Source organism: Peromyscus maniculatus, chromosome 7 (assembly GCF_049852395.1).
Source record: "Peromyscus maniculatus bairdii isolate BWxNUB_F1_BW_parent chromosome 7, HU_Pman_BW_mat_3.1, whole genome shotgun sequence".
NCBI lineage: Eukaryota > Metazoa > Chordata > Mammalia > Rodentia > Cricetidae > Peromyscus > Peromyscus maniculatus.
This window is the reverse complement of record NC_134858.1, coordinates 40,880,441-40,901,497: the sequence shown is the minus strand read 5'-3', so window position 1 is coordinate 40,901,497 and position 21,057 is coordinate 40,880,441. Positions and strand designations below refer to the sequence as shown.

The window sequence follows — 21,057 nt, the reverse complement described above, 5'->3', positions numbered from 1 at the left end:
CACTGAGCCATCTCACCAGACCCAAGACACTGGCATTTGATACCTTTGAGCTAGAATTCTAGGCCTTAAGGTGGAGAACTAAGTAGCTGAAGGTGGAGAGCAGTCGGAGCAGTGAGGATGTGGACAGGAGGCCTGGGGTGTATGGGCAGGAGCCTCAGGCTTTCCTAAGTACCCAGATACTAAGGACATCTTACAGCCTCTACAAGATGTGCTGACTCAATCAGAGGGACCAATGGGTATCATGGCCAGCTGCCGAGAACCGTTAGCATTCCTGTCCGTGTTAGGATTGTCTTGGGTTGGTTTAGATTGCAAGGCCCTTTCGGTCTTTCGGCCCTTGTCCTCTTCATCCCTCCTGCCCCATGGTCCTCTGTGGCTTCTTAGGCTGAGTCTATCCACTCCAGGCCTCGGAGTCTGCAACTTGGAGATAACTTCAAAGGGCAGCTCCACCTCCCTAACAACAGATGTGGCCATAAAGCTCTCCAGGGAGAGAGTGCCAAGTATGACACAGGCCACACCAGGAGCATCACCCAGGTGCCAGGGTCTCACACTGGCTTCTCATGTGGGCTTCCTACCTGACCTGCCTGACCTCCCAGAAAAAGACTTTGAACTTGACCTCCCATTGCTCCGAGGGCAGAGCTTCCCAAACTTGCCTGGTGTTTGACTCACCAGGCAAAGGTTTTCTTACAGACTTCTCTGGCATGGCACTTGTAGCTCCATGGAAGTGCTGAGCAGGGAGCCTGGGTCTTGGGACTATCCCTTCCCTGGACGGCTCAGGCTTGGCTGCACCTGCCAACTGGCCTATGGCTTGCAATGTGTGGTTTGTCCTGCCTTCTTCCGGCGTGGTCAGAAGGGAGGCCAGAGCAAGGACAGGCAGACTGGGAACGAGTGGTATCAATTTAGCTTGGGACATTTAAGAAAAATGTTCAGGTAATTATTCTATCCAGGCTAAATACCAAGTGATTCAGTCTCCTCCCCCACATTGCCTGTCAAAGCAGGGTGGGCTGTCTCCATAGATCCCTGCAAATGGAACCCATTGCCCCCCTGTGGTCTCCAGCTGGCCCTAAACCCAGCACGGTCTGTGGTGCCTGTTCACATTTTACTTATCACTTTTTGAGGAGGGACGCAGAGATGGGGGCCCACATTTCCACTCCAGAGGGAAGCCTACCTGAGCCCTTTCCCAGGTGATCACTTCCCTACGAAGGCCTGATGCCTGGCCCTCCCACTGACCCTGCTGCAGGGCTCTAGGGCATGCATGTCATCTCAGCAGACTGGACTTAACGGTGCATTTGTGTAGAACTAGGGCTGGCTTCCAAAGGGCGGGGTGCACCCGTCAGAACAAAATCACGGGCACTTCCAGAGCCAGGGCTGCCTGGTGGGGCCCATGTGTTGGCGGGTGAACTCATTGCCGCTGCCAGATGAGTCAGCAGAGAGAACACGTATCGATTTGAGTGAAGATCTCACAGAAGGGTTGCTCTCAAGAGAAGCCCAGTGTCGTGTCCCTGTGGGAGGGGGCTGCAGAAAGGGGGAGAGAGAGGAGGCGAGGGGACAGGAAGGGCTGGGGTATCCCAGAGTCCTGTTGGACCTTCTGCACATAGAAACACCCAGCCAAGCCATCCCGGTCGGGGACCATGGCGAAGCGAAGGAGACAGACACCAGGGCAGACTCCAGAGGCTTGGTTTTATTGTGCAGTTTTTTTTTCCCCCTCAGTGAGATGCGGTAAGCTGTGGTGGCGTTTACACATAGGACAGGCTGTCATAGGGAAGTGAGTGTTGGGAAAGCTATTTTCCAAGAAGTGGCCGCACTGGGTCTCACTCCACCACTTGCTTCCCACCCTAGGAGGTCCCAGAGGAGGCAGGTTGCAAGACTCTGGTGGTCTGGGGGATCAGGGGCAGCTAGAGGGGCTGGCAAGGGAAAGAAGAAGAAAGAATCTCCCTCAGCAAGCTGGGGCCACCTGGATGGCTCTAGGACCTCCTTCCTGCACCGACTTAGATCCTGCAAGTCAGAGTTCTGGCTCCTTGCGAGCAGATGAGGGGCTTGCCTTCCTCTGCCACACTTCTCACTACAGGCAGTGGCAGAGACAGGAGGGGCAGTGTTACCTCCCCGCCTGCCCCTCCAGTTTCCCAACGACGACGACGTTCTCTGCCTGAACCTGCATCTTGACTGAATGAGCCCTGGCTCAAGGGCTCCGGGGGTGCTTCTTCAGTGGTGTGAGGGGGCTTGTATGTGGTGGCTGAGAATGACCTTGTGGAATCTCAGTTCTCATCCCCATTGGACGGGCCACAAAGGCTGAGCAGCACCCTGATATCTTGAGGTCTTAAGGCCCCCCCTCCCGGCCCGCTGGGCGATAGTTTCATCAAGAGTATGACTGTACCAGGCACAGACAACACTCCAACTCCCTCATCCATGTTTCTTTCAGGCATCTGGCCTGGTTGGCAAGGAGGAACTCCCCCCAGGGACTGGTATCCTGTCATCCATCCATTAGGTCCCCAATCCTGGCCTCCCTCGCTCACAAACTCCCAGAGAAAAGAAAGGAGAAACTCAAAATAAACAGACAGAAGCAGCCCTGGAACGGAGTATAAAATGGCAGCCAGTGGTGTGCGGAGAGGGTGAGGTGTCAGAGGGGGGTGGGCGATGGCATGCAGCACTGGGGTTCCTCATGAGGGACGGGGTCCTGATTTCTCCCCAAGGCATCTGAGGGACTGGGGAAGGGAGTCAGCTGACCCAGAGAAGCAGGACCTCTGTACTGGGCCCTGCAGGTTTCCTGTTTCTCTGTGGACCCAGCCAGTCACAGAGAAATGAAATCCGTGGCTTGGAGGAGAGAGAGGGAAAGCAGCAGCAGCAGCAGCCATGAGGTGTTCTGAATCAGCAGGCTTATGCCATCACACTTCACCAGCTTGTCTGTGGAGAGAGAAGGAGGTCAGAGGGGGAGGGGCAGCCGCGACAGCACCAGGTGTTACCCCTTTAAGGGGGCTGGCGTCTTGATGTCTTAACGGGCTCAAGCTGAGGGTGGTGTAACTGGTCGATTCCTCAGCTCTTGAAATATACAGCCTCCACTACAAGCTCTGCCTATCTGGCCCCTGATCTTTCCCCACACACACAGAGGGCAGCAGTTAGGGGAGGCTATAGGGCCCCTCTCCCCTCCAGCCCAGCTAATGGAGCTGCTGGTTGGTCCCCCCTCACACACCTCCTCCCGCCCCCCCCCCCCATAGGCAGATTGGTTAGCCCCAGCATGGCTAACCTGGCCATTTCATCTTTCTGGGGACCAGTCTCACCTCTAAGCACATGCACGGTTTGAGAGAAGCCGTTAGAAGGCTGGCCAGAGGGCCGCAGCTCACATGTGTAGACGCCCTCATCCTTGCTGGTAAAGTTGGCTAAGGTGAGGACCTTGATGTTGTTGTGGCTGGTGAAGGTGGTCCGGGAGCGGTATGTGTGCTCGGGTATTCCAAGAGTGCCTGCGAGCACGTGCTTCTTTTTGTCTCGGGTCAGGCTGAACTCGTGCTGGATGGGCAAGTTGGTGTTATTCTCATGGCGACAGTCCAGACGAAGGTTCTGGTCCACTAGGCAGGCGGTCAGGCTGGTCACCTTCTGCCCTCGGGACATCTGCAAGACTGGCACAGCAGTGTCTTCTCTGAATTGGGGGAGATACAGAGCAGGGGCCTCCCACCTGCAGGAAGAGTAGACTGGGGCCTGGCTGGGGAGGATGTGGGGTTTGCACTCACCCCCGGGGTACTGGTGGGATATCATAACAACCCCTCCCCCCAGGCCCCAACTTCCATCTCTAGTCTACTCAACCTCTAGAGCCCATCTATGTTCCAAGAACTGGAGATTAAAGGGAGCTCTTAGTTCCTGTATGGAGTTTCCAGTTTGGCAAAGACCACCACCGACCGACACAGTGAAGCGAAGCCCTCTCAGCCCCCTGTGCCTCAGAGTCTATGACAAAGAGGCTACTTCCCCAAGGGAAGGGAGCCAGACGCCCTGGAATGCCAGCCCTGCCCCTTGCCCAGTACCTGAAAGCAGGAGAGCGATGCTGACGACTGGGTTCATGGTGCCAAGGGTTCTGTCCTGGATTCTGGGGTAGGGAAAGCTGGGTATCAGCCAAGAAGTGAGACAAGTAGTCCACGTTTACTGTCAGGGCGTACGGCCCACGGAGGGCATGGTGGACACCTAAGCCCCTCTCTTCACCCCCTTCCCTTTGAAGGTGACATTGCCTGAGACTCTTTGCCACTCAGAGAAAGCAGAGGGAGCGAGCACGTGTCCTGGGTGCCGTGTGTCTGTGCCGTCCCTGGAGTACTTCCCTGCTCGGCAACTTCAGCCACTTTTTTCTCTGGGATTTAAGACCTCTGAGGCAAGGATTGCCTACATTTAAAATTTTGATTTGGTAAACTGCACATGACTTTTGCTGTCTTAATCAGAGTCTGAGTGCATGCTTCAGGAGGGTTAGGCTCGGTCACGTCGCTGTGCAGCCGGTCTCCAGAACTCATTCAGTCTTTCCAAATGAATGCTTTCGGAGCCATTAAACAAAAATGCTCCCTCCTCGGGGACCAGTTCAGAAGAAGATCCCTAATGTCCAGATCAGCCAGCCCTAGCATATAATGGATACTCAAATACTTATTTATTTATTATTATTTTATACGGTCTCACTATGTAGCTTGGGCTGGCCTCAAACTCACCAAACTGCCCCAGTTTCCTGAGTGCTGGGAGTACAGGTATGCACCTGACCTACTATTATTATTTTATTGAGACTATATCTCCCAACGTAGCTCAGGATGTCCTCAAACTCTGCCTTGCCTCAGCTCCCTGAAAGCTGGATAAAAGATATTTACGAATAAATGAGGCTCTCCAAACCTTATATAAGAATAGGATTGTGGCCAGGCATGGTGGCACACGCCTTTAATCCCAGGCAGAGGCAGGAGGATCTGAGTTCGAGTTGGCCAGCCTGATTTATAGAGCGTGTTCCAGGATAGCCAGGGCTGCTACACAGAGAAACCTTGTCTCAGGGAGAAAAAGAAAAAGAAAAAAAGAATAGGATTTGTGATGGGGTTTAAGAAAATGAGAAAATGTAAGCATCAGGTACTATGCCCCACAGTAAGTGATCCAGATAACTTAATGGGTAGGGATGAGGTCAGGCACGCATCTAGCTAAGGTGCCACAGAGGCCTGTACAGGGCACAGGATGTGAGTGAGAAGCCATAGTGCTCGGATTATACATAAGCCAGAGGCGCTTGCAAATGGCCAGCTCTCAAGGGGCCGCAGTTTTCTAGTCCAGTGCTCATAGCTCCCCGACATAGGTTTTCTCCCCACCCCCGCCGCCCCGCACCCAGGAGCTCCCTGCTCAACACATTGGCAACACTGAGCAGATATTCTAGGCGGTCCTTGCCCAAGAGAGTGTTCTCGGGCTCCACCTAGGCCACACAGCCCCTGCGCAGGGCGCACCACTCCGCCACTTTCGAAGTCCAAGGTCCATGGGGGAAAAGACTAGGGTCTCGGGGATGGGCTGGCGACAGTGAATGTCATCTCAGCTTGGGGAGCTGGATCCCAGGGCTCTGTGGCGAAGTGGCGCGGGGGCGGGGAGCATTTATTTGTTTTAGAGACAAGGTTTCCTTAAGTAGCCCTAGTGAGTTGGGAACTTAAGATGTAAGACCAAATTGGTCTTGAACTCACGCTCCGGCTGCTTCCATCTCCTGAGGGCTGAGATTACAGGCTAGCCCACCACGCCCAAGCCCGCATAGGGCTTGGATCTGAGAACACTGTTATGGAGGAGGGAGCGTGGGCTTGGGATCCAGGGGAGGAAGAGGGAACCCTAGCGGACAGAGATGAGGCTGGGACCGGAGAAGCCTGGCAGAACTAGATGGAGGGGTAGAGTGCGCTGGCAGAGGCAGTTTGTGTTCTGGTGTCCCAGTCTCAGAAGCCCATACCCAGCCAAACTCTGCGGCCTCTCCCCAGGCCCTGCCTGGCTGACCCCACCCTGATGCCATTTCCGGATTTCAGCCCTCCTCTATCAGTTGAGGTTCCCCTTCTCCCCCGTTGGCATCCTTCCTAGCTCTCCCCTCCCCCGCTCCCATCACCCAGTCCCCTTCCGCAGCACTGCGGTTTCCTTACCTGAGATTCCCCGCACCCGCACCCAGCGAGCTGCGAGGTCACCAGCGGAGACTCCCTCCAGCTTGCTACCTGCCTCCTCTTATCTGCACTACCCCCCTACCCTAGGGATCTGAGCTTGGGGACCTCTGGGTGGAGGGCAGAACCAAAGGTTGTCCTCAGTGTCCTTCCTCACGGTTCCCCTCTGGCACCCAGTCTCTGACAACGCCCGCCAGCAAAAGCCTGAGACCCTGCACAGCCTCTCACTCCGGCTCAGCCTGAGATGCAGGTCCCGCGCCCCCATCGAGGAGCGCCCTCACATCCTTTCCCAAAGCTGCCGCTGGGGAGGGCTTGCACCCTCACCCTGTGGCTCTCCCTCTCACTCCCGCTCAGCCTGAGATGCAGGTCCCGCGCCCCCATCGAGGAGCGCCCTCACATCCCTTCCCAAAGCTGCCGCTGGGGAGGGCTTGCACCCTCACCCTGTGGCTCCCCCCGCGTGTGCCGGTTCCTCCTGGCTCCGGCTCTCACCTGGACTCGGGTAGCTGCAGCCTCCTCCCGATGCACCACCGCCTCCAGTTGCAGCACCCAGCGCTGAAGCCCGCAGTTTTCACCAGGGGTGGGGGGAGAGGGGGAGCGGGGAGGGCCTCGGGGTTCAGCCAATCAGAGGCTAAGCGAAAAGGATGGAGGGGGTGGGGAGGCGGGCGAGGGCGCGCCTGGGTGTGGGAAGGTGGTTTGCTGCTGCTGAAGGGGTACCCTCTGTGCTATGGCTGGCTGGCCTGCTCAAGGAAAAGTTTGAGAGCTCTGGAATCAGGATGCTGCAGCCTCCTTCTCACACCCCGAGACGCTGGCTCTCTTTTGAAGGCTGTGTAACCCTTTCTCAGCTAGAGCCTTCAGAAGTCTGGACACCGGAAGGGTCAAGAGTGCTTGTGGGAGGCCTGCCTGCTAGCTTACCCCCTCTTTTCCCTCTAGGCTGGAGCCTCCAGTGATGAGTTTCGGCTTTAGGGCCCAGTCTTTCTGCCAAGGAAATTGGATTTTTTTTTTTTTCCCATGCTAGAGGAGCCTTTGGAAAGCAAGGCAAGGGATACACCAGCCTGGCCCCCTCTCTTCTGCCCAGGCCTGCCCACCTCCAGTTACTCAGAGCACTTGGCTCTGCGGGGGGGGGGGGGGGGGAGGGGGGAACAGTGCTTTCTGCTTCTGACTCTGATCTTGAGCTGGCACTTCCTAGCTAGAAGGTTCTCACTTCCATGAGCACAAGATGGTCCCATGTGGTCTTCAGACCAGGGAAGGAGTGCGGCCTTCTAACAAGCGTTGTGCTGGGCTCATTACCACCATGGTCACATTGGTCCCCACAGCCATCACAACAGACTCCTCCTGTCCCACTCCTGGTTCCTTCACGGTTGGGAAGTAGCCCAGCTGGCCAACTGCAGGATTTGGATCCCAAGCCCTCCATGCCAAGCCACTCTGCATCCTTCAGCTGGCGGAAGAGAAAGAGAGAACTCTCAGAATGGGGCTAGATGACTACCTGAAGGTTGAGCCCCGGTTCTTCATCCTCAGGGATACCCCTTTTCCCCCATCAACTTGATGTCACCAAGAGACCCTTTTAAACACCTAGTGCTAATGATTTATTTCTTTTTTTTTTTTTTTTTTGGTTTTTCGAGACAGGGTTTCTCTGCGTAGCTTTGCGCCTTTCCTGGAGCTCACTTGGTAGCCCAGGCTGGCCTCGAACTCACAGAGATCCGCCTGGCTCTGCCTCCCGAGTGCTGGGGATTTATTTCTTTATATTTATTATTATTTTAAATGAAACTTAAAATTGTTTACACACACACACACACACACACACACACACACACACACGTAGTTGAAGTTTTTTTGATCCTGCCTGGCTCCCGAGGCCCTGCGGCTGCTTGGACCCAAGTAAACACACAGAGGCTTGTATTATTTAAAACTGCTTGGCCATTAGCTCAGGCTAACTATTGACTAGCTCTTACACTTAAATTAACCCATAATTCTTATCTATGTTCAGCCACGTGGCTTGGTACCTTTTCTCAGTTCTGCCTTCACACCTTGCTTCCTCTGTGTCTGGCTGGTGACTCCTGACTCAACCTTCCTCTTCCCAGAAATTCTCCTCTCTGCTTATCTCGCCTATACTATATTTCCTGCTTGGGTACTGGCCAATTAGCATTTTATTTATCAACCAAATCAGAGCAACAAACATTCACAGCATACAGAAAGACAGCCCCAGCATATATGTGTGTGTGTGTGTGTGTGTGTGTGTGTGTGTGTGTGTGTGTGTATGCACACATTTGGAGGCCAGAGGACAGATTTCCAGAGTCAGTTCCTCCTTCTACCACACAGTTCATAGGGATTGAACTCTGGTTGTCAGACTTTTTGGCAAGCCCCGGTACCCACCGAACCTTCTTGCTGGTCCCTGTATATTTTTAGAAGGCTAGTCTGATTCGAACCTCCTGGTCTCTGAAGGTTGGTAGGGAAGTCTTGTGGGCTAGCCCTCCCTCTCAGCCATTGGCCTGCTCATTCTCCTGTTTCTTCATAGAAGTCAGCCCTGGCACCTTGGCTGCTGTTTTCAATACAGTAATGGCACTGTTAGAAGCCATCCCTGGGCCTGCGGATACAGTTTCCGTCTCCTCCCTCCGATGACAGGACATTCTGACAGGAGTGGGGGCTGTTCAGTAAGCCACTGAACTCCTGGGGTGCTTTTGGTAAAGCTCCCCAGGGCTTGGGGGCTAAGGAACAGTGGTCCCCAAGGACCAACCCTCTTCACGGATGAACCACCCACCTTTACTGCTCATAGGGGAATTTCTCAGGATCCGGATGCCCTGACCTCAGCTACTCACCCATTGCCATTCTTTCTCATTCTTTCAGCTTCCTTCCTGTCTCATTTCACACGGGCTCGATTCTGTCCCTGGACTGCAGTGTGTTCCTTTTGGCTTAGTGGGTTTTGAGTCAGCCCCCGGGGATCTTTCCCATCAGAGTTCAATTGCTTTAGTTTGGGACTTCCTCCTCTCGGAGCTTGGGCCTGGAGCTGCTTGGTTCTGGGACAGGACATGGGCTACTCAGAGGGCTGACAGCGGCAAGGGTCAGGGCTCAGGCTGCTGAGGCCCTGGAGGCTTCTCTGCAAGCCCACCCCAGGCCTATCTGTGCCACTTTGCCAAGGTTTCCAGGGCCTGGCCTACTTCTGGGTCCCCAGGCACTCGGCCTTCAGGAAGGGGGAGGGGAGCATGGCCTGTTGAGAGCTTGCAGCTCGGTGTCTGTCTGAGCAGCATCTCCAGTTGGATAGAATCAAAGGCTGGAATAAGACAACCCAGGATCTGGGGAGGGATCATGGATGAGGAAGGGGAGGAGCCTGAAAAGCTCCCATTTACTGGTGGACCAGTCGGAAGCCGAAAGCTGGAAGAACTGAGTCAAGGTAAGATGGTCTTTTGTTGGCCACCTGGACCCTCTCCTCTCTTTGTCTCCTTTAGCTCCAGCTTGAGACATGTGGGGAGAAAATCCTCAAGATCAGACTACCCTAGGGGCATTCAGCCTTTATAGTCATATAAATATAATCATATAGGATGATGTTTTAGATGTTATCAGAGTGTTGGGGTCACAGAACTTCTCATCACTTTACAGCCTGAACCCAAAGACCAAGGAAGGAACTGATTTATCAAAAGTCTGTCAGGTACTCTGGAGGGGTCTGGGATGGAGGAGTTCTTCGGTCTCCAGACTGACTCCACAGTGCTCTGGTGCTTCTAGCCTGGGCAGTCAAGGTTTTTCTAGAACGATTTCACTGTCCCATATGGGAGATGGTATGGGGGTATTTGGCCATCACTACCATGTTTGGACTCTCTCCTTTTCACTTAGTTGATGTGGGAAAGGTTCCTATCCCAGGGCTAATGGGATGGATGGCTGAACACTTAGCGTTGAGTTGGTAGGGTCAAAAGCAGTTTATGGACCTCATATACTCACATTCCAGAGAACCACACTGTATCCACAGAATTGCCAAAAGGGGCTTGCATCCAGACACTAAACAGCCTGGATCTGTGCGAGGCAGGCCTTGGCGGGGTCAGAAGGGTGTGATGCGGGTTTCCTGCAGGATGGCAGACTGGCAGACTGGCATCTTTGCAGGTTTCCAGAGAACAGAAGCATTTGCCCAGGGAGAAGCAAGACCTGAACCTGGTCTCATAAGGAGGGTTGTCTGGCGGAGGACATTGTCAGCTGGAGCCGGAGTAGGAGCACCCTTCTGATTCAACAAGATGGGAGACACTTGAAACCCTGCAGATTTCATCAGATGCCAAGGCAGCACGTAACACCCAGCTCTAAGTTTGGGTCAGTGGAGGCCACACACCTGCCTTTTCTATTCTTCTGTCTTCAGAGTCTATCTTCCCATTTTTTTTGTTTAAGTGCTGATGGTGGATTTCCTGTGTGTTTTTAATGTCCTTATATGGTAAAAGAAAAACAGCCCTTTTCTGTTGATTTTTAAACATTCAATAAAAATTTATTTATTTATTATTATTATTATTAGTGTGTGTGTGTGTGTGTGTGTGTGTGTGTGTGTGTGTGTGTGTGTGTACATGGGAGCGATTGCATGTGCCATGGCATGCATGTTTAGGTCAGTTGACAACTCTGTGGTTCATTTCTTGCCTTCTACCTTTGCGGGAGTTCTGGTCTATTCTGTTTTTGTTTATTTTGTTTTGTTTTCAAGACAGGGTTTCTCTGTGTAGCCCTGGCTGTCCTGGAACTCATGCTGTAGACCAGGCTGGCCTTGAACTCACAGAGATCCATCTGACTCTGCCTCCCGAGTGCTGGGATTAAAGACGTGCACCTCCACACTCAGTTCATTGCTTATTTTTAAATTTGTTTAGAAACATAATTATCTATGAAATTCAAAGAATCCTGGAATCAATGTGTACTCTGTTGTCTTTCCTAATTTCAGGTTGGGTTGGTTTCCTAAGGAACCACATGCTTGCTTAGAGAGTATGACCAACCCCCCCCCCCCAAAAAAAAGATTATCTTTTAGGAGACAAATCAGAAGTTAAGGGGAGAAAGTACTTAGGCTGGCCTAGAACTCAGGATCTTCTTTCCTTAGTCTCTTGAGTGCTGGGATTAGAGCTGTGTGCCATTGAACCCAGCTAACAAATTTTTCTTTTGAATTTTTTTTTCATAAAAATATATTCCAATCATGCTTTTCTCCTCCCAGATCTTCCTCACCTCCCCACCCACCCAACTCCATGCTCTCTCTCTTAAAAAAAATCAAGCAAACAAAACAAATAAATGTAAAGAAAAGGATCAAGAATCTCATACACCCATCCACCCACCCACAGCTCCCTACAAAAACAGAAACCAAAATATACAAGCAAAAGACCAGTAAGACAAAAAATGTCCAAAGCAATGTGAATCTATAAAAATACCATTGAAAGTTTTTTGTGTTGACCATCTACTGCTGGGCATGGGCTACCCTGGATGTGGTTAATATGCCTACTGAGACTCCATTGGAAAAGACTAATGTTTCCTTTTTTAAGCACTGTCAATTGCAGATAGCTTCTTGGTTAGGGGTGGAGCCCATCCATGTCAACTTCCTGATCCCAGCTCTAGGACCCTGTCTGTCTTGAACCTGCGCATCCTGCCATAGCCTCTCTGAATTTAAATGTGCTTCAGTCCTGCTGTGTTTGGAGAACACTGTTTTCTTGGAGTCAACCATACCCTTCCTCCTGGATAGGTCAGAGCAGGAGATGCGCACTGAGTCTTCAAAGATGAACCAGAGTTGCTCATGGGTGATAGATAGCCACGTTAGTGGCCCCCAATGAATCAAGCCTCCAGCATCTATGCCATTTCTGGGAGTGGTCATGTGACAAGCTTTGGCCAATTGGCTATTAGCAGGTTTGATGAAAACGGATGCCTAGGCACTGCTCTTGTGTTGGTATTTGCTTTCTTGGAAATTAGTTCCCGGGTGAAGAAGTTTGAGCTAGCCATGTGGAGAACTGAACATGAGTCACCACTTGGGACCACCTAGCTCAGACAGCTCCCTGATGACATTTGTGCATGTATGACCACAAAAGCATGTGCGACTTCAAGTGATTCAACATACAATAATGGAGGCTGGGGATGTAGCCTAGTGGGTGAAATATTTGCCCAACGTGCATGAAACCCAGGGGTTAATATCCAGCATCCATAAACCAGGTACGTGTCTGTAATCCCAGCACTCAGCAGTTGGAGGCAGGAGGATCAGAAGTTCAAGGCCATCTTTGCCTACATAGAGAGTTTGAGGCCAGCCTGGAATACATGAGACCCTGTTTCAAAATATGAATGAATGAATGAACGAAGGAATGAATGAATGAATCTCTCAAAACAACAAATTACCCCAGATAGGCCCATGTTGATTCTAAAACCTAGGTACAAATTCTTATGTATTTTTTCATTAAGAAATGAAGTCTGTGCATAGTGAGGCCCTGTTTAAAAAAGACAGCCAGGCGGCGGTGGTGGCGCACGCCTTTAATCCCAGCAGTCTGGAGGCAGAGGCAGGCAGATCTCTGAGTTCAAGGCCAGCCTGGTCTACAGAGTGAGTTCTAGGATAGGCAGGGCTGCACAAAGAAACCCTCTCTCAAAAAAACATTTAAAAAAAGAAAGAAAGAAAAAAAAAGAATGGGGGTGTTCAGGGCAGGCGGATCTCTCTTTGCCTCAAACCTGCCCTATAGCTGAGGACGACCTTGAAATCCTGCCCCTCCCGCCCCTCCCTCCCAAGTGCCGGGTTGCAGCTGTGCGCCACCACAGCCCTCTGCCTCCTCATCTGGACTCTCCACGGCCTTCCGACGACGACGCTTCCGTCAACAGGACGTGCAGAAGCGATGCTGGGCGATCTCTGCACATGAATATTAGGAAGCCTTGTAGCTTCTCCCTGGCTGGCTGGAACGTTCTCTCCGTTCTCTCCCGGTGCCCCGCAGGGGAGATCGGCCTGTCTTGTAGCTGCCCTGCACGACCCCAGGCTTTGTTTCTAAGGAGCTTACATTGCAGCGGCGACAAGAGTGTGCTTGTGCCGCGCAGTGGTTGCACAGCTGGCAAAAGCGTGGGGTGTGGTGACTGCGAGGGCAGGAGACACACCTGCTGTGGTTCAGATGTGTCAGCCCCCACACTCACGCCGGGAGCATGGTCCCCAGTGTAACGGTATGAAACCGGTGGTTCCTTTAAGGGGTGGAGCCTGGTGGAAGGTAAACAGGCCACAGGGGCTCCACCCTAACCGCATCTCACTCTTGCTTTCTCTCCCTCTGTGTGCTCTCTCTTCTACTGTGATCCCTCCACAAACTCCCCAGAAGCAGCTGGAAGGAAGGCTCTTTCCAGATGCTGACCAGATGGGTCCACAACCTGGGGCTTCATATTCCAACTCTGAGAGGTAAACGTATCTCTCTTCTAGTTCTTCCTTTTTGCTAAAACAAAACACAAGACGAAACAAGAAAACCTTGTGTTTAAGTATGTGGTGTTTTGGATAAGAATGGCCCCCACAGGCTCATGTATTTGAATGCTTAGTCATCAGGGAGTGGCGTGACTTGAGAAGGATTAGGAGGTGTGGCCTTGTTGGAGAAAGTGTGTCACTGGGAATGGGCTTTGAGGTTTCAAAAGCCCAAGCCAGGCCCAGTGGCTCTCTCTTCCTGCTGCCTGTGGATCCAGATGTACAACTCTCAGCTACTTCTCCATCACCACATCTGCCTGTACATACTTCCCTCCATAACAATAATGGACTAAACATCTGGAGCCGGAAGCAAGCCCCAGTTAAATGGTTCTCTTATAAGAGTTGCTGTGGTCATGGTGTCTCTTAAGCATTAGAATAAGACTAAGACAAATATTATTTCTTATTCATTTATTTGTTTTTTATTGTATGTGTTTGTATGTCCTTTTGCATGCCATGGCCCATGTGTGGAGGTCAGAGGACAGCTTGTATGAGTTGGTTTTCTCCTTCTACCATGTGGGACCCAACTCACGTCATGAAGCTTTGTGGCAAGCACCTTGACTCAGTGACTCACCTCACTAGCCCCTCTCTTCCTTTTTTGAACTATGGAGCTCAGTCTGGCTGTGCAGGCTAGTTTTAAGTCAACTTGGTACAAGCTAGAGTCATCGGAGAAGAGGGAGACTCACTTGAGAAAATGTCTCCATAGGATCAGGCTGTAGGCAGGCCTGCAAGGCATTTTCTTAATTAGTGATTGCTGTGGGAGGGCCTGGCCCACTATGGATGGTGCTATCCCTGGGCTGGTGGTCCTGGATTCTACAAAAAGTAGACTAAGTAAGCCATGGGGAGCAAGCCAGTAAGGAGCACCCCTTCATGGCCTCTGCATCAGCTCCTGCCTTCAGGTTCCTGCTCTGCTTGCTTTCCTGCCCTCACTGCTTTTATAAATGGACTGTTATATGGAACCGTGAGTGAAATAAACCCTTTCATCCCCAAGTGCTTATGGTCATGGTGGTTCCTGACAGCAATAGTAACTCTAAGTAAGACACTGGCCTTGAACTCACTTTGTAGCCCAAGTTTTCTTGCACTCTTAATCTTCTTGACCTAGTTTCCCCAGTGCTAGCATCGCAGGTACCATCTGGCCATTCTTGGCTAAGCCTCTTTTTTAATGTAAATTATCTGGCCTTGGGTATTTTGTTAGAGCAACACAAAATGGATTAAGATAGTGCTTTAATGAACTTGTGAATTTGACTAAAGGAATCGAGAGAGAAGGCTGAAAGTGTCATTTGGATACTTCTATTGTGTGTGACTAATCATCTGGTGTGACTATCAGAGGGAGGGAGGGGCAAGCTAAGCAGGTCCTGCCAAGTTTGTGCTTTGGAAAACAGAACTGGTCCTCATTTCTTCTTAAAGCAAGAGAATGGCCTAGAGGAAAGATTAAATCAAGGATGTGGTTGTAGGACCTTTGTTAAGACCCCAGAAAGTGGTGTTTGGCAGGAGAGCTTCTCAGAGTACTGAAGATGTGCACAGCATCTCGAGAGTAGAGTCTCTTTGAACTTAACAGTGGGTGTGGCATTTAGTGCACACATGGATCCGAGTTACAGTCACAGGAAGCCCATAGGGTTTTAAAGAGTATTATACTGGACAAAGCTGCCGAAATTTGGACCCCAGAGGACTGGAAATGATCCATCATGAAAGTGGATCCCAACTTTCTTTGGATAGGAAGCAGGTCTAAGCACGTGGGAGCTTTTTCTCAGGGAAGAGAAGGGGAGGGTCTGGAGATGACTTAGTGGGTAAAGGGAGGACCTGAATTTGATTGACAGCACCCATTTAAAAATGGTGTGGCAACATATGCCTATAATTCTAGTGCTGAAGGGGGTGGGTGGTAGTGGTGGGCAGAAACAGGTAGATCCTTGGAGTTCACTAGCCGGCCAGTCTAGCCTAAATGGTGAGCTCAAGTTTCAGTGAGAGAGCCTGCCTCAAAACATAAAATGGAGAGGGCTGGAGAGAGGGCCAGTAGTTGAGAACTCTTGGCTACTGTTAAAGTAGACTAGAGTTCAGTTCCCAGCTGTCAGGCTGCTCACAATCTCCTGTAACTCCCACTTCAGCAGATCTGATGCCCACACAGGCACACACATAAATACAAGTAAATTAAGTCTTTGAAACTAATAAGGGTAAGAGTAATTGAGGAAGACATTGGAGTCAACCTTTGACCTCTCCATGTGCGTGCTCCGGGGAGTGCATCCATACACACTCACATATACCACACAAGAAGACAAGAGGGAGAAGAAGGGATTCGTAGAAGCCAGGCCCAAGAGCCCAGAAACATGGGGCTCTCTTTATCTGTAATACTGTCTGGAGAGCAGGGGTCTTCAACCTGTGGGTCATGGTCCCTTTAGGGGGGTGGGATTGAGCAATCCTTTCACAGGGGCCACCTAAGACCATTGGAAAACACGGAGGTTGCCTTGGGGACTTGATAGCACTGACGGACCATATTATGGATGTTTTGTGAAGGTCTACTGTGCTCGTGGGAGGCTTGTGACGCTCTGGGAGAGGGCAGACTATGGCTGACCCCTACATTGATGGCCCTCCAGCTCCGTGCCCCCTCCACACTGACTGAGGGTTTGACTGAAGACGTTTTGGTTGATGGTTTCCCGCAAACACGATTCCTAAGTGTCAGCTGGCTGCCATGTGAGGAAGGACCTGCTCTGACAGGCCCACCTGTGGAGTGAACCCCTCCACGATCACCCGGATGGTCCCTCTGTCAGCGGGTGCTGAGGTCAGCCAACGAGGCAGGCCTAGAGACGAGTATCCCCGCAGCTGGTCCAGGCCCGCTCTGCTGACCCACAGGACTGCCGCCTTTTGTCGCTGGTCGGGGCGGTTCTCAGTCTGAAATAGACAAGCCCAAAGCAGAGGGGAGAGGGGGTTAAGACCGAGGGGCCCAGGATCAAAGCAGAGCAAAGTGGGGGTGGCAGCCAACGCAGAGTGGGGGGAAGGACAAATGGAGTCCTTGTCTGTGTGGCCTGGGCAGCTGGGAGCCACAGAAGGGTTACAGGGAGGCTGTGACACAGTCAGGTAGATGTTTTGTTGTTCTTTTTGAGACAGGGTCTCACTCTGCAGCACAGGCTAGCCTTGAGTTCTTTTCTTTTTTGGTTTTTCGAGACAGGGTTTCTCTGTGTAGCTTTGCGCCTTTCCTGGAACTCGTTTTGGAGACCAGGCTGGTCTGGAACTCACAGAGATCCACCTGTCTCTATCACCCAAGTACTGGGATTAAAGGTGAGTGCCACTATGTCTTGCCTTTTGCAATGGATCAAGATGTAAGCTCTCAGCTACTGCTCCAGCACCATGCCTGCCTGCCTGCTGCCATGCCCTCCACCATGATGGTCATGGACTCACCCTCTGGACCTGTAAGTCCCAAATAAAGTCTCCCATAAATTATCACAGCAATAGAAAAGTGTCCTAAGAACATTGGCTTTCAAGAATTTTGTTTTTGATTTCTGAAAGGAAATTAAAAAAATTATTATTATTGTGTAATGTGCATGATAGCAGGCATGCACCAGCTCTCAGGAGGAGGTTCCCTTCTAGAAGTATGGGTTCAGGGGATTGAACTCAGATCACCAGGCTTGTGTGGCAAGTGTCTTATCCACTGAGCTATTCATCAGGCCCTGGTTCTCCACTGCCCCCCTCCCAAGGTCTAGCCTGGTTTGGAATTTACTATGTAGATTGGGTTAGCCTTGAAATCCTGGCAATCCTCCCATCTCAGCCTCCTGAGTGCTGGGATTATGGGTGTGTACCACCATGCCTGGGAAGACGTATCTTTGAATAAACACTAAATAAGAGCAATGTAGTATTACAAGGATCATATGAGGCCAGAAGGAGAGCGTAAGGAAGAAGGCTTGGGAGAGAGCCGTGGCTTGTGGACAGGCAGGCGTTCCTAAGGGAGCCTCAGAATTCAAGAGAAGGAATGACGAACAGAAGTGTGTCTGGGTCTCTCCACTGCATCCTGAAGCTGAGTGCTGCTGGGTATGGAATGGGAGGAGGAACCGGGCTAGAGATGTGCTTGAAAGGCAAGCCAGATCACAAAGACTGCATTGATTAGGTCAAAGATCGGAGACTTTCCAGCGAGCAGTAGGGAACTACGGAAGGCCCAGAGTCAGGGCAGCAGTCTCATGAAGCATGGGGGATGGATTAGCGGGAGCAGGCTGGAGGGTGCACAGGAGGCATGAGAGGAATCAGAGCAAATGCTGGAATCCAGCTGAGGCGCCAGGGTCTGTCTGGGGGTAACGACAGCAGGCTTAGAGAAGCTGCCCAGAGGGTATGCACCAACTAGGCACTTCTGGGGTTTTTTTTTCATGAGGGTCACTGGGGGCTCACTTCCTTCTTCTGAAGGAAGAACAGAGAGAGGACAACTTTGGGGCAAAGGCTGTGAGTTCAGGATAGAGCTCAAAGTGCCTGGAGACAGGAGCGTGGAGCAAGGAACAGGTTAGAGTCCCAGAGAAGGTGTCCAGTGAGTGCCGCAAATAGGTGGCAGCTGGCACTGGGTGTGGCTGTGGGAACGGACAAAGCTCAGGGCCCGGCAGAGGACTGGTGGGGCAGTAACAGAAGAGGCTAAGGCCATGAGGACTGAACCCAGACAGTGACCTGCAAAAATGGCAGCTTCCAGTGAGGAAGTGGTGGGTGGTGTGAGGTAAGGATTTGGCCACAAGGAGATTGGAAATAAGGGGAGGGTGGGTTCCAGAAGAGCACGAGAGTCCGAGGCTCAGAATGGTTATAATTTACTATAGTCAAGGTATTGCTGGTTATTTAGTAGAGACTAGTATAATTAATATATCATAGCACTGTAATAAATGACAAGTCATTTTACTTATAATCAATTTGTTATCACTGGACTGGTGAGATGACTCAGTGGGTAAAGGTGCTTGCTGTTAAACCTGATGACCCAGGTTCGATCCTCCGGACCCACGTGGTGGAAGGAAAGGACCAACTCCCATAAGTCGTCCTCTGACCTCCACATGTACAGGTGGGTGTTATGTGAGCGCTCGCACACACCCGTACAGTGGATAAACAAACAAACAAACAAATGTGAAAAACTTTCTTATTCAGGTATGGCAAGCTAAGGGAATCACAACTAGCTACCTTTGGAAGTCTGTCACACGGATAGATCTCCAAGCAGAGATGGCATATCACACCGTGGGGGACACTGGGAAGGATTAGGTCTGACTGGGGAAGGCTGTAGGCTGGAGCCTTGCTTGCCATTTCTGAGTCAGAAAGGGGTGAGGCTAGGTGACCAGCATAGGTTGGCTGGTGTGAAGAATCCCATCAGCCTCTGCTCTGGAGTGTAGCACTGTACCTAGTTGTCTGATAATGGGTCCTGGGGTGATTACAGTTGGTAACTGTTTTTGTTGTTGTTTGTTTTTTGTTTTTGTTTTTGTTTTTTGAGACAGGGTTTCTCTGTGTAGTTTTGGTGCCTATCCTGGATCTCACTCTGTAGTCCAGGCTGGCCTCGAACTCACAGAGATCCTCCTGGCTCTGCCTCCCGAGTGCTGGGATTAAAGGCGTGCACCGCCACCGCCTGGCACGGCTGGTAATTGTTACCCAAGTGTGATGGTCCCACAAAGGAGGTGGGTGGGTGTGGGCCCCGAACTGTTTGGGGTGCAGAGCTGTTTCTATCTCTAGGAAATGTCTAAACTTGAAGGCGCACTCACCTGATGTCAAATCGTTAACATCAGTGAGCTGGAGGGAAGGCTTAGTCAGTAAAGCGCTCGCCTTGCGAGCATGAGGACCCCAGTTTGATCCCCAGAACCCACGTTAAAAGCTGGGCATGCATGTGCAATCATTGCATTGGGCAGGAAGCGACAAAGCAGATCTCTGGGGCTGACTGGCTAACTCACTTGATGTATTTGTGGGGTTCCAGGTCAGTGAGAGGCTCTGTCTCAGAAAACAAAGTGTGTGTGTGTGTGTGTGTGTGTGTGTGTGTGTGTGCGCGCGCGCGCGCGCGCACGGGGGGGTGGGGGTGGGGGTGGGGGGTGGGGCTGAGAGATGGCTCAGTGGTTAAGAACATTAGTTATTCTCCTAGAGGACCTGGCTTTGATCCCCAGCACCCACATGGTGGCTCACAACTGTCTGTAACTCCAGTTCCAGGGCATCTGATGCCCTCTTCTGGCCTCCTCTGGCACTGGCACTCACACACATACATACATAAAAATATACACAAATACACACATACACATAAATAATAAAACCAAAGTATACAGCTACTGAGGAAGGACACCCATGTTGTCCACTGGCCTCCAAACACACACACACACACACACACACACACACACACACCCTAGTAAGGTGATTAATTCAGCCATGGGCTAAGGAGTGAACTTACCATGCAGAATGAACCTCGTCTGTGTCAGGCGGGTGGTGGATGGCTGAGGTGGGCTGGTAGACACCATACTCAGGTGCTGGGAGATGACTCAGGTCATCTGGGAAAGCCAGGATAGACCTTCTGGTAAGATCTTCCTCAGACTTTTGCTGGGCAGTGGCTCCTGGCGGGGATCTTGGAGGATGCAGGCTGTGTTTTGGTTTGGCTGAGCTCAGCTATTCTCAGTCTGTACCAAGCCACCGAGGCCAGAAAAGGCCATGTGAGGGTGAGAAGCTGCGCCCTGACTCCTGCACAGGGAAAATGAATTAGCAGATTTTTGGCAGAGTCAGCTGAGCTGAGGAATGAGCAAGACTCATCTTTGTGGAACGCAGGCAGGAAGCCACTTAAAATTTTTTGAAATTGTTTTTCTGAGAGGAGAGGAGGTGACGTGTTCCCAGCTCCCAGAGGTTATGTCCTCCTGAACTTTCTACAGACAGGCTCCACTGAAGGCACCGTGCTTGGTGGGCAAGCTCTTGCCTCCTGACTTAGAGGCTCAAGATAACCCTAACTCCTTGGGAAGAGACCCATAGCAGCCCTTGCTTACTAGAAGTGTGGCAGTATGCAAATGGACCCTGGGCTGCTTGGCCGTGGAGGGGACTTAACAGACAGGCAACTGAAGGAAACCGGAAATATTTTTTCTGTGGTGGAAGTATTTCTGTGCTCCTTGGCAGGAAGAAAGGAAGGGCAGTGTTGACAGGTGTTTCTTCTGCCCAAAGAGCTCTGTGTCAGAATGCGTATGAGGTTCCGCTTTTCTGGGTGACAGCAGAAAGAACAGTTCAGGAGGCTGTGTGGTGATAGGGCTGGGGGTGGGGTGGGGTGTGTGTGTGTGTGTGTGTGTGTGTGTGTGTGTGTGTGTGTGTGTGACACATGAGTGTCAGAGACTTTTGTTTATCTCAGCTCTGGATGCCCCTTCTCTAGTGTTCCTATTCCGCCTCTTCTCACCCCCCCACCCCGTTCTTTATTTTCTTTTCTTCTTTAAACATTATTCTACACCAAGCTACACAAGCGGAAGGTATATGCCGGGACCTCGCTCAGACCCACACAGGGCCCATGACGGTCACTTCAGGCTCTGTGGGCCCCTGTGAGCCCTGCTTAGTTGATTCTGTGGGCCGCGTTCTCAGGGTGTAGCCTGGTTCTGG

The 21,057-nt window shown here is 51.5% G+C and overlaps 1 protein-coding gene across 2 annotated transcripts; it reads right to left on the bottom strand.

Moving 5' to 3' along the window:
• Positions 1-1,658: 1,658 nt before the first annotated feature.
• Thy1 (Thy-1 cell surface antigen) lies at positions 1,659-6,745 on the bottom strand. 2 transcript variants are annotated; one of them, XM_015986374.3, is made up of 4 exons: positions 6,603-6,745; positions 4,008-4,069; positions 3,273-3,608; positions 1,659-2,898 (listed from the first exon to the last, which is right to left on the bottom strand). In XM_015986374.3, the coding sequence occupies exons 2-4, from the start codon at positions 4,042-4,044 to the stop codon at positions 2,786-2,788; spliced, it is 486 nt and encodes a 161-aa protein (XP_015841860.3). In that variant the 5' UTR covers positions 4,045-4,069; positions 6,603-6,745; the 3' UTR covers positions 1,659-2,785. The 2 variants fall into 2 exon arrangements, with proteins under 2 accessions (XP_015841860.3, XP_015841861.3); XM_015986375.3 differs by having other exon boundaries at positions 6,099-6,620.
• Positions 6,746-21,057: the final 14,312 nt, after the last annotated feature.